The 15327-nt window shown below is 37.1% G+C and overlaps 2 protein-coding genes across 5 annotated transcripts in view; one reads left to right on the forward strand and one right to left on the reverse strand.

The window, feature by feature from the left end:
- The window catches only part of slc25a26 (solute carrier family 25 member 26), a 189511-nt gene extending 185020 nt beyond the window's left edge, over nt 1–4491 (forward strand). The window contains exon 10 of the mRNA XM_052017929.1: nt 4345–4491. Coding sequence (XP_051873889.1) covers nt 4345–4441 — 97 coding nt within the window. The 3' untranslated portion in view covers nt 4442–4491. The remainder of the gene's footprint in view (nt 1–4344) is intronic.
- lrig1 (leucine-rich repeats and immunoglobulin-like domains 1) overlaps nt 4489–15327 on the reverse strand; it is a 76533-nt gene continuing 65694 nt past the window's right edge. Inside the window, exons 13-19 of one of the 4 annotated variants that reach the window (XM_052017927.1) lie at nt 14391–14711; nt 13184–13465; nt 11000–11113; nt 8991–9137; nt 7784–7927; nt 6147–6431; nt 4489–5937 (exon numbers count right to left, since the gene is read on the reverse strand). In XM_052017927.1, coding sequence (XP_051873887.1) covers nt 5756–5937; nt 6147–6431; nt 7784–7927; nt 8991–9137; nt 11000–11113; nt 13184–13465; nt 14391–14711 — 1475 coding nt within the window. In that variant the 3' untranslated portion in view covers nt 4489–5755. Of the gene's footprint in view, nt 5938–6146; nt 6432–7783; nt 7928–8990; nt 9138–10675; nt 11114–13183; nt 13466–14390; nt 14712–15327 lie in introns of all 4 variants that reach the window. The other 3 variants (XM_052017926.1, XM_052017925.1, XM_052017924.1) reach the window with 3 other exon arrangements.

Below are 15327 nucleotides of genomic sequence, written 5' to 3' on the forward strand. Positions count from 1 at the left end.
GTTTTGACATGCAGTGCTCAGTAGTGTAGTGTAGTCAACCTCTTATAACAGAATGGGCAGTCATGCTGCCTTCATTATTAGAGTGGTTGATTTCAGTTCACCCACAGTTTGTGCTCCATGAACAGAGTAAGGTACTTGCCATCCAGAAATTTGTGAAACCAGAATATGAGACCTTGTCCATCATTCACGGCATTGGTAGACTTAGCAACAGTTCGTATATTTACACTCCTATGACCACCAACAAAAATACTTTCCTTCTGCACATCACTGCATTTCTCAGTTCTGTCCCTTACTGGTTACCTTAACAATGGTGCTTGTCCTTGTAAATGTTTCCACTTGTTTCATATGCAGGGCAAATGGCTGAGTCTGTGCATAATACTGCCTGGTATCTGTCCTTGGAGAAACCTTTTCTCCATTTCCTTTGCACCAGATCACTGTCTTGCTACCACCTCAAGCAGCAAATTTAAAACTCAGCATCAGTGCAATGTCTGTAGCCTCTTTTATGTTGCTGCTTGCATAAACAATTATCACAGGTCAAAACTATTAACAGAACATCCTTTATAGATGGAGAGAACTCTCAACTAAACAGCAGCATCTGGTACAATAATGTATTGTCATACCACATGGTACAATCAACTAAATGCACCCTTACACGTATACACTACAAAATGGTATAGGGAAGCTATTGATAAAGGGGCAGCACAGTGGCACAGCTAGTTGAGCTGCTGCCTCAGTTCCAGCGAACACCGGGTTCAGTCCTGACCTCCAATGCCATCTGTGTGGAGTTTGCATTCTCCCTGTGACCATTTGGGTCTGTCCCCTGTGCTCTCCTTTCTTCCTACATTGCAGAAATGCACAGATTATTAGGTTACTTAGCCACTGTACATTGCTTGAGTCAGTAGATGAGTGGTAGAATTTGGGGGCGAATGAAATGGGTTGGGGTAGGATTAATGTAAAAATGGGTGCCTGATGGTTGGTGTGAATTCAGTGGGCCGAAGGGCTTGTTTTCATTCCGTATCTCTCTGATTCTGTCACTACATTGATGTAACGAATAGTTTCTTTGCTATCTAAACATTCTTTCTTTGGGATTGGCATGCTTACAAGGTTGACATTTGTTTATTCCTAGCTACCCTTAAGGCAGCCATGAGCCTTCTATTTGAACTGCTACATCAGTGTGGAGAATGTACATCCACAGTATTTTGATTATTTTATTCCCTGTGACCAGATAAACTTTTCTCACTGAATCTTATATTTCAGTGGCATTGCTTCATAACACGTGATTTTCCAGGAGATTGCATGCAATTGAAATATCTTGAACTCTGTTTTAAAATAGTTGAGATCACCAACTTGATATGTTACTGTGTTTAGCTGAGTAGAATCACATTTTCTTTTCGTCATTTCTAAATTTAGTTAACTACTTTTTTTCCAGTATTGATGTGTTTTCTTTTGAAATGAGCAGTCCTGATCGGCATTCTTGTGTTATTCTGTTCAGAATATGAAAGATATGCACCACTGTAGTTCAGTTGGTATGTACTAGCCTCATCCCTCTACTCCCCTCCCTCTCAGCCCCTTCCCACTTAGACTCTTCCCCTGAAGAAGGACAGATCAAGAGGAGGGACAGCTTTATGGGTGTTTTCTCATCAATAATGAGCTAGTCTGGTGTCTCTGCAGGAGAAATGAACTTCAGTTGACTCAAATCAAACCAGCAAAATAGTCAAAATTCGGTACATTTGATCCAACCCTGGGTTGAATGTGGCCACAAGGACTTCTACTCTGATCTTGACAAAACCCTAGCCAATCTCCCTGTGGGTGACAGACTGATCCTCCTCTATCTTCAATTTCCTGGCAAGCCATAATTTGACAAGGAGAGAAACTAACTCTAACGAAGTCCTCCTCCTGCCAATTTACTTTGTGCATAGTCCTGTCATAACACATGTTCTGTTTTGTCAGACAAACACAAGACCTCATGACAAAACCCCTAATGACTGGCAGCTGTTAAATTACTTTTGTCCAAGCGAGAGGGTATCCACCTCACCTGCACTATGACAGGTATTGAATTACAGTTGGACTGAGCAACACAGCTGAGAGTCATAGTTACTCCTGCCGTTTACCCGCGCTTCATTGAATTTCTTCACTTTGACATTTAGAGCACTGGGCAGAAATCACATCGCGTCAACACCGCCCTGCGGCCTTCGCGATGCTTTGTTTTAATTAAACAGTCGGATTCCCCTGGTCCGCACCAGTTCTAAGTCAGCTGCTAGGCGTCGGCCGAGGCCACCCGCCCGCGCGGAGGCCGACGGGCACCGCAGCTGGGGCGATCCACAGGAAGGGCCCGGCGCGCATCCAGAGTCCCCACCGCACCGCCCCTTCCCGGAGGGAGGGGAGGCGGCGCCTCGTCCAGCCGCGGCTCGTGCCCAGCCCCGCTTCGCACCCCAGCCCGACCGACCCAGCCCTTAGAGCCAATCCTTATCCCGAAGTTACGGATCTGGCTTGCCGACTTCCCTTACCTACATTGTTCCAACATGCCAGAGGCTGTTCACCTTGGAGACCTGCTGCAGATATGGGTATGGCCCGGCGCGAGACTTACACCATCTGCGGACAACACTTGTGTATGCACGTTTGGAGACTGAGCAAGTTGACCTGTTCACTGAAGCACCCCTGAGAATGGGCCTCACATTTAATGGCTGTGAAACAAACGTCCTTTACTAACCTGCTCCCTGAAGACCATACTCTGGTCCACGAGATCCTGGAAAATCTGAAGCACTATCATTTCTAATAAGCTAGTCTCAACAAAGGCAGACATCAATGATAAAATTCACCATCTCCTTCAGTCTTTGGCCAACTGATGGAAAGTGTTTGTTAATCAAGGATTTAGACCTGGCACAAAACTCACATTCTATCAGCAGCGGTGATCTCTGCCCTCCTGTACACTTCTGATTCATTGACTACCTGCCGCAGGCATCTCAAAGCACCAATGTCCTCTATAAAATCCTTCAAATCCACTAGCAGAAGCAGCAAACCAACATCAGCATCCTCTCCCCACCATTCAGCCCTAATTAAACTTGTATGCCTCACAGAAGACTCCTGAAATACACACTATTCCAAGTTCCATCATGACACGAGATGACCAGGAGGTCACAGGAAAAGATTCAAAGATGTTCTCAAAACCTCCTGGGGGGGAAAGAAAGTACAACTTCCCCATGGGAATGCCCAGGAGCACATGCAAACCCAGTGCCATTGGTGAGAGGAACAAACCACCTCAAACTACCCACCTGTCTCCTCACCAAGCACTCATGCTCAACCTGTGGGCACCACTTTGGTATCATCAGCTACCTCAGCACCCACAAAAGTGGAAGTCATCTTCAATCAAGAGGGACTACCTGAGGAAGAGGCAGCCAGTGCTGTCCAGGTTATTTGTGCAGAACATTAGTCTACTTTGTAGGTACATGAACCTTAACTGATTTTTTTTTCATTTCACTCGATGAGCTTTTTAAAATTATACATCATTTGCTTTGGGAACTTGGGTCTTTTCAAACAGTCCACTATTTTAACGAGCAGCCAGCTTTTGTTCTGTGGTTGCCCACAAATTATTGGATTTAATTAATTCATTTCCTCAATTTGCTCAAGTGAATTCTGAACTCTGAATTCAAGGTCACTCATTCAGTAATAATATGTATTGCTCTTAGAACAAACCTGAGCACCAACTGCAAGCTGTAACAGTAGTCCAGAAATTAAAGTGTGGCTATTTTAAAATAATTGTTGGTGGCTGTAGTATAAATGTAACTACCTTACTGGCGGAACTGGGTTTTCATGTGTTTTGAGTGTGATGAGCATTTTGAAGCAAACTTTGTTTAGCCCTTGTACTTGCCTTTACCTATATGGCAGTGACTTGTAATGAGCATGCACTTTTTCCTGGTCACAGTGAAGGCTTTTTTCTCCCCCCACTGCTACTTTAGAGAAGCAAAAGCAATTGTATGCCATCCTTTTGATAAAACTAACGAGGTATTGTGTGTGTGTGCTCTTGATGCAAGAAATCCCAACCAAGGCAACTGAATATATATTAACTGGTTACAACATTGCACATGAAGAGGGACCTCATTATGTGATGATTATAAATAATACAAGATGTTATTATTTAATAGTCAGCATCTTTTTTTGTGGTGCAGAATGTAATACTAAGTGCTTGGGCCTTGAATGAGGTGTTACAAGAAGTTTATAACATAATGAAAATCATGAATAGAGTTGGGAAAATGGCACAAGATGCTTTAGAGTAATGCAACTTTACTATTCATTTCCAACATGTGCCATTCTGATACTAACCACTCTTTTTTTCCTCTTCCACAGCTTATTTTCAGGCATCATCCCCAGAGTTACATGGATCAGTCTTGGAGGTTTTCTTTTTTTAGGAACATATGATAAAATCCACAAGGTGCTTCTATAATAATAAACAGGAATATTGCTGTAATATAATTGAACTATTATAATGAATATAATAAATTGAATTTTATTAGACACTTCAATTTTGTTAGACATTTCTATATTTTCCATTTCTGTAATATGTATATTTTTAGCAAATTGTATAAATAAATATTTGTGCAGAAAAGTAACACTTCCTCGATTTGCCTTCATTAAGCAGCTTTGCCGTGTCCTTTCTGGCAACGTAAAAGGAAATACTGATGGACAGTCATTTTACTTGGTGTCTCTGAGGCGGTTTCATTATGGAAATAGCTAAGAAGGGGTATGATGTTATCAGTTTTTAAAATTATAAAGCTGCATGCTGCTTAAAATTCAATATTTGTTTCCAAATTTTGCAGTGTTAAAACTTTCTAATTTCTAAATTACAAACCCTTGTAAATTTGGACTACTGTAGCAATATTTAGTTAAATCCTAAATTCTATTTTACTCAATACAGTTCACCAATTTCTCAAATTATTCATGTAGAAGGACATTGCTTAACAGCTCATGAGAACACTAAGTGAACTGGAGAAGTAGTTTATAAGATGCATTTTCAACTTCTCCAGGTGTCCAATTGGTTGATGGTGAGTGACAACACAAATTCTATTCTGTTTGAATCCTGTGATCAGACAAAGTTTTGGGTGACTTTTCTGTAATATCTGAAGTATGTTTCAATGGGAAACTTTAACAACCACAGAGGAGTTATTTTTATATATAAAAAAACCTGTCTGAAAATGTCTATGATAAAGAATCATTAACAAATTTGTGCAATCCCCAGAAATTTGAGGCAATTACATCTCGCCATTTAGAACAAAGTGGATTTATCCTTTCAATGTTACTTTCATTATAACCTCTTGTAATAAGGCACCAGAAGGTTTTATAAAGTTTTAAAACAGCAACCAACCAGGAGAAAGTTTCAAAGAAATCTAAAAATGTCATGTTATTCATGCACTAAATAGGTTTAAAATATCTTCTGTAAAAGATACATATGAAACTCTTATATACAAACATATTAAACAAAACATTCCTTTATACATTTTCCCCCGCATTTACATGCTTCAGAAGCAAGTAAACTGCCGAGCTATTAATTCTTCCCAAGGAAGATTAAAAAAATTATATACACAGATAAAGAACGCTCGAATAGGTCTTCCCCTATACAAGCTGTGTCCTGCCACATCTCTTCATCTTGGAGAGGTAAGCTAAAGGAGGTGAGGTAGTAACAAAAAGCTGACAAAATTTTCAGTGCACAGGTGTAAGTTTGCATTCTTCTGCAATTTACTTCTGCTTTTTAGGCAAAGTCTCAAGAATGTGGAAACTGTCCATTAAGTAGCAAAGTCTGTTTGATGTCAACTTCAGTGTTACTGTGCAATAAAGTCCGAGGTTTCTCACACAACAATGCTGAATTGCCCGAGGCCTCCAGAGATGGAAGATGCACAGGGTTGTGAAGTTCCTGAGTTAACTGCACAGGTTGGGAAGACGTATCTGAAAAATTAGACAAGTTTAAAAGTTTTAGACCTGGTAAAGCTGACTAACAATTGTATTACCAAGAAATCTAAATCCTGTGGAGAGACAAATAGTTTTTGCATGTTATTCCACAGAAAGCTAGTTCTTTAGCTTTTTAGTTACTACAAATAAACTTTCAAGGTGGAACTATTATTGTTTGTCACACTTCAACTAAAGCCAAATATTACCTTTTTTGTCAACAATCTTTACAGCTGCTAGGGTTTGGGGCTGTGATGTCATCCTATCATGATTGCTAGGATAAACAGGCCCTTCCCTTTCCTTCATACTACTGGAAGTCCCATTGCATGGATAATGATTTAAAATTCCTCCATTGATTCTATTCTGTACTTTAGCATCTTCTTCAGGAGAGTGATCCATACTTCTGTAAGAGCTTGAAGCTTCCAGTTCTTTTGGGTAAATGCTGGCATTATCAAACTGTTCCATGCAGACTATGGGTTGAACACCAAACAAACCTATTAGCACAGACATTCAATCAAATACAATATAGATAGATATTCATTTGAAACTACTTTATAACCTTGATTGGGCTGGTACAAAAAAAACAAGTTACAATGGTTCAATTTTAAAAGAAAAATCATAACCAGAACTAATATTTACAACAAGTAATTGGTTGTCATGATAGTTAATACAATATGCAATTGGATAGGACTCTTCATTCAATATAAATCTGCTTATATGAAATAAGTACACCCACTTGGAGAATTTTATAATGATACAGAACTATTGCTACATTCATATGATGAACATCCATGCAAATTTTTTTGAAATTTACTTTTGCTCAAAGTCTGCAAATAACTAATAGAACAAATTATATTTCAAGAGAAAGGCCAGAAATTTTAATCTTAGTGTCTTAAACCAAAAATTGCATTATTTAATTGGAGTATTCAGATCATTCTTCATGTCCATATTCTTACTATCTGCTGTAATTCCCCCCTTCGGTTCTACTGTGGATCCCATCAGACCATACATCAACTGAATACTCCAATACGGTCTGAGCAGTCTTTAACAAGAGTAAGCAGCAAACTCTGTTTGTTGCTTTGAAAGGCTTTTTATATTAAATAAAACCTAAATTATATTTATCAGCCAATGCTGATCATCCAATTTAATCCAGAATAATTAGCACAAAGGCATGATTAATCTGTGATTACACTGGAAGAATATTTAATTGAAGTACTCTGCACCCAAATCCAAGTCAGATACACATGTAAAGAGCTTTAACCAATTGCCTGAATTTGAGGATAATCTAATTCACGCAAAAAGTCAGAGCTCTGCATAATGAACAAAGTGCAGTTTATAGCATTGCCAACATTCAGAATCCATAAAGCTTGTTTCTCAAGGAATGTTTTCTTCAGGGCTACCCAAGTATTATCCTTGGTTTCCATCTACCTTCACGCCAAAATTATGAATAGGATTCAAGGCTGCAGCTGAAGGCACTAGGAAATATGGTGGTTCAATACCCATATTACACGTCTACTAAAAATAATCCATTGATTTAGCCAGTTCAAATTTGCAAGTAGTTTAATGACTTCCATGCTGTAGAACTAGGAATGGAAGCGTTTTTGTTGTAATGCACAGTTAACCTACCCTTAATAAGTATCATGGTTCATGGATGAAGACCTGTGATTCTTTAAAACTTCCGTACTTGAATACTTAAACCAAATTTTAATTTTGTTCAACAAAATTCTGAAGCAAATCATTTCTAAATTTGCTCAGCTCTCTCCTTAACCAAAAATTTACCTGTATAATATAGAAAAGTGTCAAGTACCTTCTACATGTTTTGAAGCTGTAGGTAAATATCACATACCTATTTTTTCTGAGCACAGTTTTCCTTCTGTTACATTTTTACATTCATCTTTTATATTACATCCAACACAATACTTTGCTTTCCTATAGTGAATATTACGACTGTCCACATCTGCAAAGCTTCCGGCATCAGACCGACATACACCTGTAATAACAGTCTGTTAGCATTCTTGAATCACAGTTTGCCCAATCTGCAAAATTAATGCTCACTGTTAACAATCCAGGATTTATACACAGACCTTAAAAAAAAAAATTGTCTTCGTGAAAATGATGGTATTATGGAAAAAGAACTTGATAACAAAATGTGGAAAAGAGTTAGCCAATGCATCAGCAACATTTAATGACAGGTTCTACATACCACCCTCTCTTAACTCCAAAACTGTGCAAGTATTTAAACTTATGAACCTACGGATGTTGAACCAAATCTTTACCACCTTGTAGTGCTTAAAATGTACTGGGAGGTAAATATCTTGGCCAACCATTGCACAAAATTGTGCTCTACTGTTGGCAATTATTCAGTCTGTATTTTTTTTTAAAAGCCTGCCATTATAGTTGTATGTAGTCAGGTAACCAATTCAAAAGCATTAATGCCTTGCCAGTAAATACTTGAGGTAAAAGGAGTGTATTCTGCTAGTATTTATTCATTTATACTTTTTCCCAGTTTTAAAAATTTGTGAAAAAACTCTAATAATTCACTATTTGACCATTTGGAAAACCAGGTAATGTTTGCCACACTTCCTTCTGACTTACCAGGGTCCCAGTTCTTGTTCTCCCATCAAACTTTGCTGGTTCACTGGGAAATTTATTATAATGATGGAACATCTTTTTAAAAAAGTGAATTAAAAAATATTGGGGTATTAATGGAACTTTCATCCAGTAGTCTAGAAAATTTTAGTCCAGCATCAGTGAAGTCCTGAACATGCTGGATTATCAGACTTTTTACTATATGGGATTCAACGAGCATATCCTGACAGTCATGTTGTAAACACCCTAGTTTACTTTTACAAAGCAGGAGAACAGGAGATTTACAAAAGCTATACAATGTTTATAGGAATCAATCTAATGTAGAACAGTAACCAATTTATCACAAATACTTCATCTTGCAATATTTCTGTGCAATTGACTTCATGTACTATTTTGCATGAATAGAAAATATTGTTAAAAGTATTGTGTTATCTAAGGATTAAAAATGGGAAAAAAAAACATACCATTGCTCTCTGTATGTCCACTGGGAATAGGTGCTGCTAGTTGCAAATTGCTACTTCCATCTACCCTGATAGAAGTATCCTGGCGTTCAGAGAGTGTCCCTTGTGAGGAGAGGTAACTAGGTACATCTGGTGGTACGATGGTTTCATCTGCAATATGCATAAATACATGCTAAAACACATGTCAGGCATGAAGTCATACTTTCACTTTGAGGTCAATTGAGTATTATCACAGACTTTCCCTATTTACATGTCAAAATTCATCCAAGGTTTATATGTAAATTAACATTATGTCATCATCTCATGGAAGATTGTGTATTTTGCACACTTCTCAGATTAATGATCCAGAGTGTACATTTAAAATAAAAACTAAATGCCAGAAACACACTGCAAAATCAGGCAGCACCTCTGGAAAGAAAGACAGTTAATATTTCAGTCAAAAACAAGTCAAGGTTATTATAAGCTGGTGATTTTCTCTTGCAGTGTTTACAGCACCTGCAGGTTTTTGATTTTCATTTACACATATTTAGAACATCAACATACCAACTTGGGAATCTAAAGTCAGCTTAAAAAACCTGGAACCATAAAAATATTAATGAAAGGGACCTATGATAGGCTCCAATTGCCTATGCTAGAAGTGGCACAGCTCAAATAGGGGAATCTGTGGCGGAATGAATAAAATGAGGGAAAGAATGAAATTATGAACTAAATTGTCCAAAGGAAGCAAGAATTGCAAAGCAGAATGGAGTTCTGACGAGAGGTCATTGACACTAGACAGTTTGGTAGAACAGTTCAAATTGTTGCCACAAGACACGGTAATCAGTCCTGCTTTTCAATATTAAGTGTAATTTTGGTGACCTTATTGAAAGGATGCAAGTACTTAAGCAGATAGAGAAAAGCCATGGCAATTCAACCACAGCCATGATGAGTGCAATTTTCATTGCAAAGGAAATATCCATGCTGCCAGTTTTTCAAAATTGACAGTTTAACCAAGAAACTGTTCATTACAGTGAATGATTCAGAAAGTTAAGAAAAAATTTTGAGCAGATTATAGTTAAAATTCTTTCTCGACTTTATTTTATGCATCAAGACATTTATACAAATATCTACTGCCTTTTCTAAAATTGGAGACTAGCTAAATTGGTATTGACATAATTGAGTGCAATTATATCAAAACTAATTTCACCTTTAATAACACTATCCTGTGCTTACTGCAACACAATATACTTTGATTCAAAATTCTGAGTGGTAGGATGCTGCAGAATTTTTAATGTCAACAATGTAATTAACCAGTTTTGTTAGAAAAGATGCAGATGGTTGAAGGTGCCAGAAGAAGTTGGGAAGTCAACCACTTGCCTGTGTGGAGTATGGGTACAGATAAATGCGACAAATCAAAATGGATATCCAGCTAGGACCAAAAATGTTGTCTGACATTATATGTCAATAAATCGGTTAACAACTTTTTTTGGCAAAGGGCAAACTCACAAATCTATGCAAAATTCACTGGACAGAGAAAGCAGCAGCATTTTCCAGGATCATGAAACTGTAAAATCTAAAACTGGCAACAGGATCATATAGAAAGCAGCAGAGGATCATGTATACAAGTTATACTTTAACATAATTTGCTGTATGTTAAATGCTTCTGGATCAATAACAAACATTATGTAATAAACTCTTAGTTGCCCCACCTGTATTTGTTACACTGTATTCTTCACTCTTCTTCCTGGTCTGGTAGATGATGCATACCCATACTAGAGAGGTTATTACAATACTGCAGACTACTGCAATGATGATAATACCCACAGTCATTGTTCCATCCTGTTTGTTTTGTCCCACAACACAAGCAGATGATGGTAAAATGCTGAGGTGACTATGAGCTCGTTCAGTGCCAAGTGGATTAGACATCTCACATGTATATTTACCCCCATCATCTGACACCACATTTCGTATGATTAGCAGCTGGTTTCCAGGCGTAAAGTGATGCCTCTTTGTAACCACGAGAGGTTCATCACCTTTTAACCAGGTAATTCGTGGAGATGGGCTTCCTGATGCCATGCATTGCAGAGCAATAGTTTCCCCAATAACCACGGTTTGATCTTCAAGAGGATAAATCAATGATGGAGTTTCTAAAGAAAAAGTACAAGATGTGTAGGTTAACAGTTGAAATTCTCTCACATACCTTAAAATTTACACATGTATTCCAATCTGAGAAAAGCTAGTAGGTATATTAAGTTATGCTAAAGCTTCTGCCTGAGGCATTTAAATGGCCTTATTTGCAATGTGCAGCACTTTTGATGCGTTTGAATTGGTGGCAGAAAGGAAGGTTTCAAAGACCATTTTAGTAGCTGAAGTAGCAGGAAAGATCCCAATGCATTTTTTACTAGCTCAAAAAAGATCACAAATGTAAATTTTTGAAAAAATTTAAATAGTTCGGTTTACAAAAATTCCTGACACTGGTGTTAACTTTGCAATTTTGCACTTCTCATTCTTTCACCTCAAAATTGACAAACATTGTAAAATAAATCTGAGTTGACAGGAAGAGAGAAATTGCTATTGACTCCACCAGTTTCTGATAACAGTAATATGTCAAATTAACTGTGTTGGTTCAATTTTATTTTTCTAAAGTGTGTATATTCAATCACAAATACTATAAATATGAAGCAACAAGCAATCTGCTGGAGGAACTTAGCGGGTCAAGTAGCATCTGTGGGAGGAAAGGACCTGATGCAGGGTTTCAACCCAAAATATCAACAACTCCTTTCCTCCCACTGATGCTGCTTGACCCACCGAGTTCCTCCAGCAGATTGCTTGTTGCTCCAAATTCCAGTATCTGCTATCTCCTGTGTCTCTATTATAAATATGAAGAATATAGTCTTCATTTACATTATATATTTAAGAGGAAATATTCAGTTTGCTGGAAAGCACCATGTAGAGTTTAATTATGTTTATTGAAGAAATAACGAACATAATTAAACATTGTTCATTACAACTGGTTTCGTACTCTAATGTAGGATTCATTCAACTCCTCAGCTCGAATTGGGTCAAGATAAACAATACATAATTACTGTAACAGCAGACTTGATGTGATGAAGAAATTTATATTAATAGCAAACAAAAATCTAATGCAGGGATACTCAAGAACAGGAAATATTTAACAGTTAACTTCTAGATTAAAATCAAACTCCCAAGAAGCAAAATAATCTGAAACCAAAGTGGAAAGTGATTTAAAATTTAGGCTCTTTTGTGGTTCCAATAATATTGCAACAATAAACAAGCTACTGATGGACAAATCTAACATTCATCTCAAATGCCCATTCAGAATTCCCTTATCGAGATCTTGCTATTTTCCCTTGTTGCAATCCCAGATCTGGAGCCACAGGGACTAAAGCAAAAATGAAGAAATCAAACAGTTTAGTAATAAAAAGAAGATGAGTATTAAGGAGAGTTTTGAAACTGTTAAGATCAGAGATGCAAAATTATGATAAATGAAACAAAAAGTGGTAAGGCACAACAAGATGCATTCTCAGATCAGGAGGAAAGTTCAGCTGTGTGTGTCAGAAAGTGGAATCGCCAAGGCCCTAGAGAATGAATCCTGGGTGTTCTAGCAATAACAAGTGTACAACGCTTACCATTATCATTGTAATAATTGGACAGCAACATGCAACATCCACATGGGCATTGTCAATAACCAAAACGCAAGAAATTGTTGTATGAGGGGGGCTTGCTCCACCTTAAGTAACTTTACCATGACTCTTGCCCAAAGATTTAGTATTAAAACAAGAAATTTAATGCACCGAATTTATCCACTAAACATTCTAGACTAGCCCATTCAAATATTGATGAAATTTAAACAGCATGTTAAACCTTAATTATTATAAACAAACTCTCTCCAATGAAAACTACTTTTTTTTTTACGAGCATGGTATCTTATTCTCACGTTTTAATTATAGTCCTCAATATTAACATAAAAATCCAATTACAAGATTTAGTTATAATTTGGATTACGAACAGTCAAACAAATTAACTTAACCATTAACAAAAAAGTTATATTTACCATTTTCCCTAAATGGGATTAAACATACAAGTTCATCTCTGCTTCAGTATTTTGTTGTTGTGTAATTACTGGGTTGAAACAAAATATTTAAAGCAGACAATTTTGAATAAGATTAAAAAAAACGAACATCGAATCCACCTACCTAATACTGTGAGGGAAGCATTCACTGAAATGGCCCCTGCAATATTTTGAGCTGTACAACTGTAAACTCCCATATCTTCAGTTTTTACATCCACAATGAAGAAAACATCATCCTCGGGCATCACATGCATCCGCCTTTCACGAGCTGCAGGAAAATCTGTTCCTCCATCCTTCTGCCATGCAATCTGTGGAGTAGGGTGGCCGGTGGCTGCACATTCAAGGCGAGCATTGGCTCCTGTTCTAATTGTTATATCTCTTGGAGTTTTAACAAATGATGGCAGCACTGCAAATAAAATACTTTATCGTCAAACTGAATTAATGTTTTTCTCGAAGTGTAATTTAGTCTTTTTTTTAAGAACTGTATGAATTAACTGAGTTGAGGATGAATAGTCCCTTCAAATCTATATTGGTCCCATTTAAATCTAAAGGGAGAAACATGTACATAGAGCTATGAGAGTTCATTTTAGCATATAGGCAAATTAATCTTACAAGGATATCACCAAAGCTTGGAATTCTGTTGGATATTAAGTGTCTGAACTGCTTATTCTCCAGTGGCTTGTCATATATTTCCAAGCTTTACAAATCTACTAGGTGGTATAGTGGTCTAGATCTGTATTTTGGGCATCAGTGGCACTGACAGCCGAGAACATAATACCAAAAATGAATAGCGAGACCCACAATTAAGGGAACAGTAGTTCAAACATGCCACCGATGCCAGTTCAAACCACAAATCCCTACATGCACAACCACTAACTATTTAAATGTGTTTCCACTGCAATACTGAGTATCTGCAAAACTTTTTTTTAAAACAAGCACGTTGTTCAACTGCATTGGTACAGAAATTTGGGACGGTTTTGTAGAGATATGAAATTGCAAATTGAAACAATTTTTATGTAATAAAAACAGAAAATGCTGAGAACAACCATTTTAGGCCCATAACATTTTAAAATCAGGTGGTTATCAACCTGAAATGTTAATTCTGTTGCTTTTGCCACAGATGCTACCTGACATGCAGGATATTTTCTATTTATATTTCAGATTTCTAGCATCTGCAGTGTTTTTGCTTTTAGATCTTCATTTTTTTTTAAGGTTCACTGCAGCCTGTTAGAAGCTCAGAAAACTTAAGACTTGGGTGTATAATATCTTGAACCATTTTTAGTAACAATTAAATGAGTACAATATCAAGTATGTATCCTGCTTACACCCACCATTGACTGTAAGCTTGGCTCGAGTAGAGTAAGTTGAACCAAAGTTGTTAGTTATCATACACTGATATCTTCCTTCATCTGAAAATTTAACATTTCTTAAATGAAGAATGGTGGTATATTCCATTACTTCACCGTCCTTTGCTCGAACATGCGCAAAGTTTTCAATCTCAGCATTGTGCAGAATCTCATGATCTTTCTTCCAGGCAAATATCATTGGAAAGTTGCTACTGCTTGCTGCTGAACAAGTAAAACGAATGTCTCTTCCCAACATAGCCATGGTTGTCTCAGGCTGAACAATGATCTGAGGCTTTGGAAAATCATCTAAAAAATTTGAACAAGAAATACATTTGAGGAACGGTTCCATAAATTGTTAAACGATATATTTCATTACAGATAGGCAGATAGAGATGAGAGGTTAGAAGCTAATTATAGTGTTTTATTTCTCTCTTGAAAAATATGGTTACGAATTGGACATAGCTAAATTAGACAAAAAAAAAGGATTCCATATTCCTGTTTAAACCTGCTTACAGGTTTGTTTTAATACTAATAAACCACTGAGGAAACTTTTTTTAAAAAAGCTGGTTCATAGGTGATGCTACATTAAATTGGAAATGAATGAAAATGATTTTCAGTATTTCCAATTACTAGAATTATTTGAGGTAATAATAAAGGACCTATTAAATGGCACTCGGCTATCTGCAAGCATAATATTTTAAAAGGATGGATAAAATCAACATTGCAGCTGGAATAAAAATCAGCTCTCAATTCAGAATTCCTTCAGCTATTTTGTTTCTCTTACAAGTCAATATCTTAACAAAGATTTTCTAAAAGTTATTACCCATACTTTTATCGAGGCACAGAAGTATATTTGCACCAGGCTTGGGTTTCTGCCTGCTAGTCTCACAGAGCAAGTTTGACATGTCACATATGCCATGAA

Source organism: Pristis pectinata, chromosome 6 (assembly GCF_009764475.1).
Source record: "Pristis pectinata isolate sPriPec2 chromosome 6, sPriPec2.1.pri, whole genome shotgun sequence".
Taxonomy (NCBI): Eukaryota; Metazoa; Chordata; class Chondrichthyes; order Rhinopristiformes; family Pristidae; genus Pristis; species Pristis pectinata.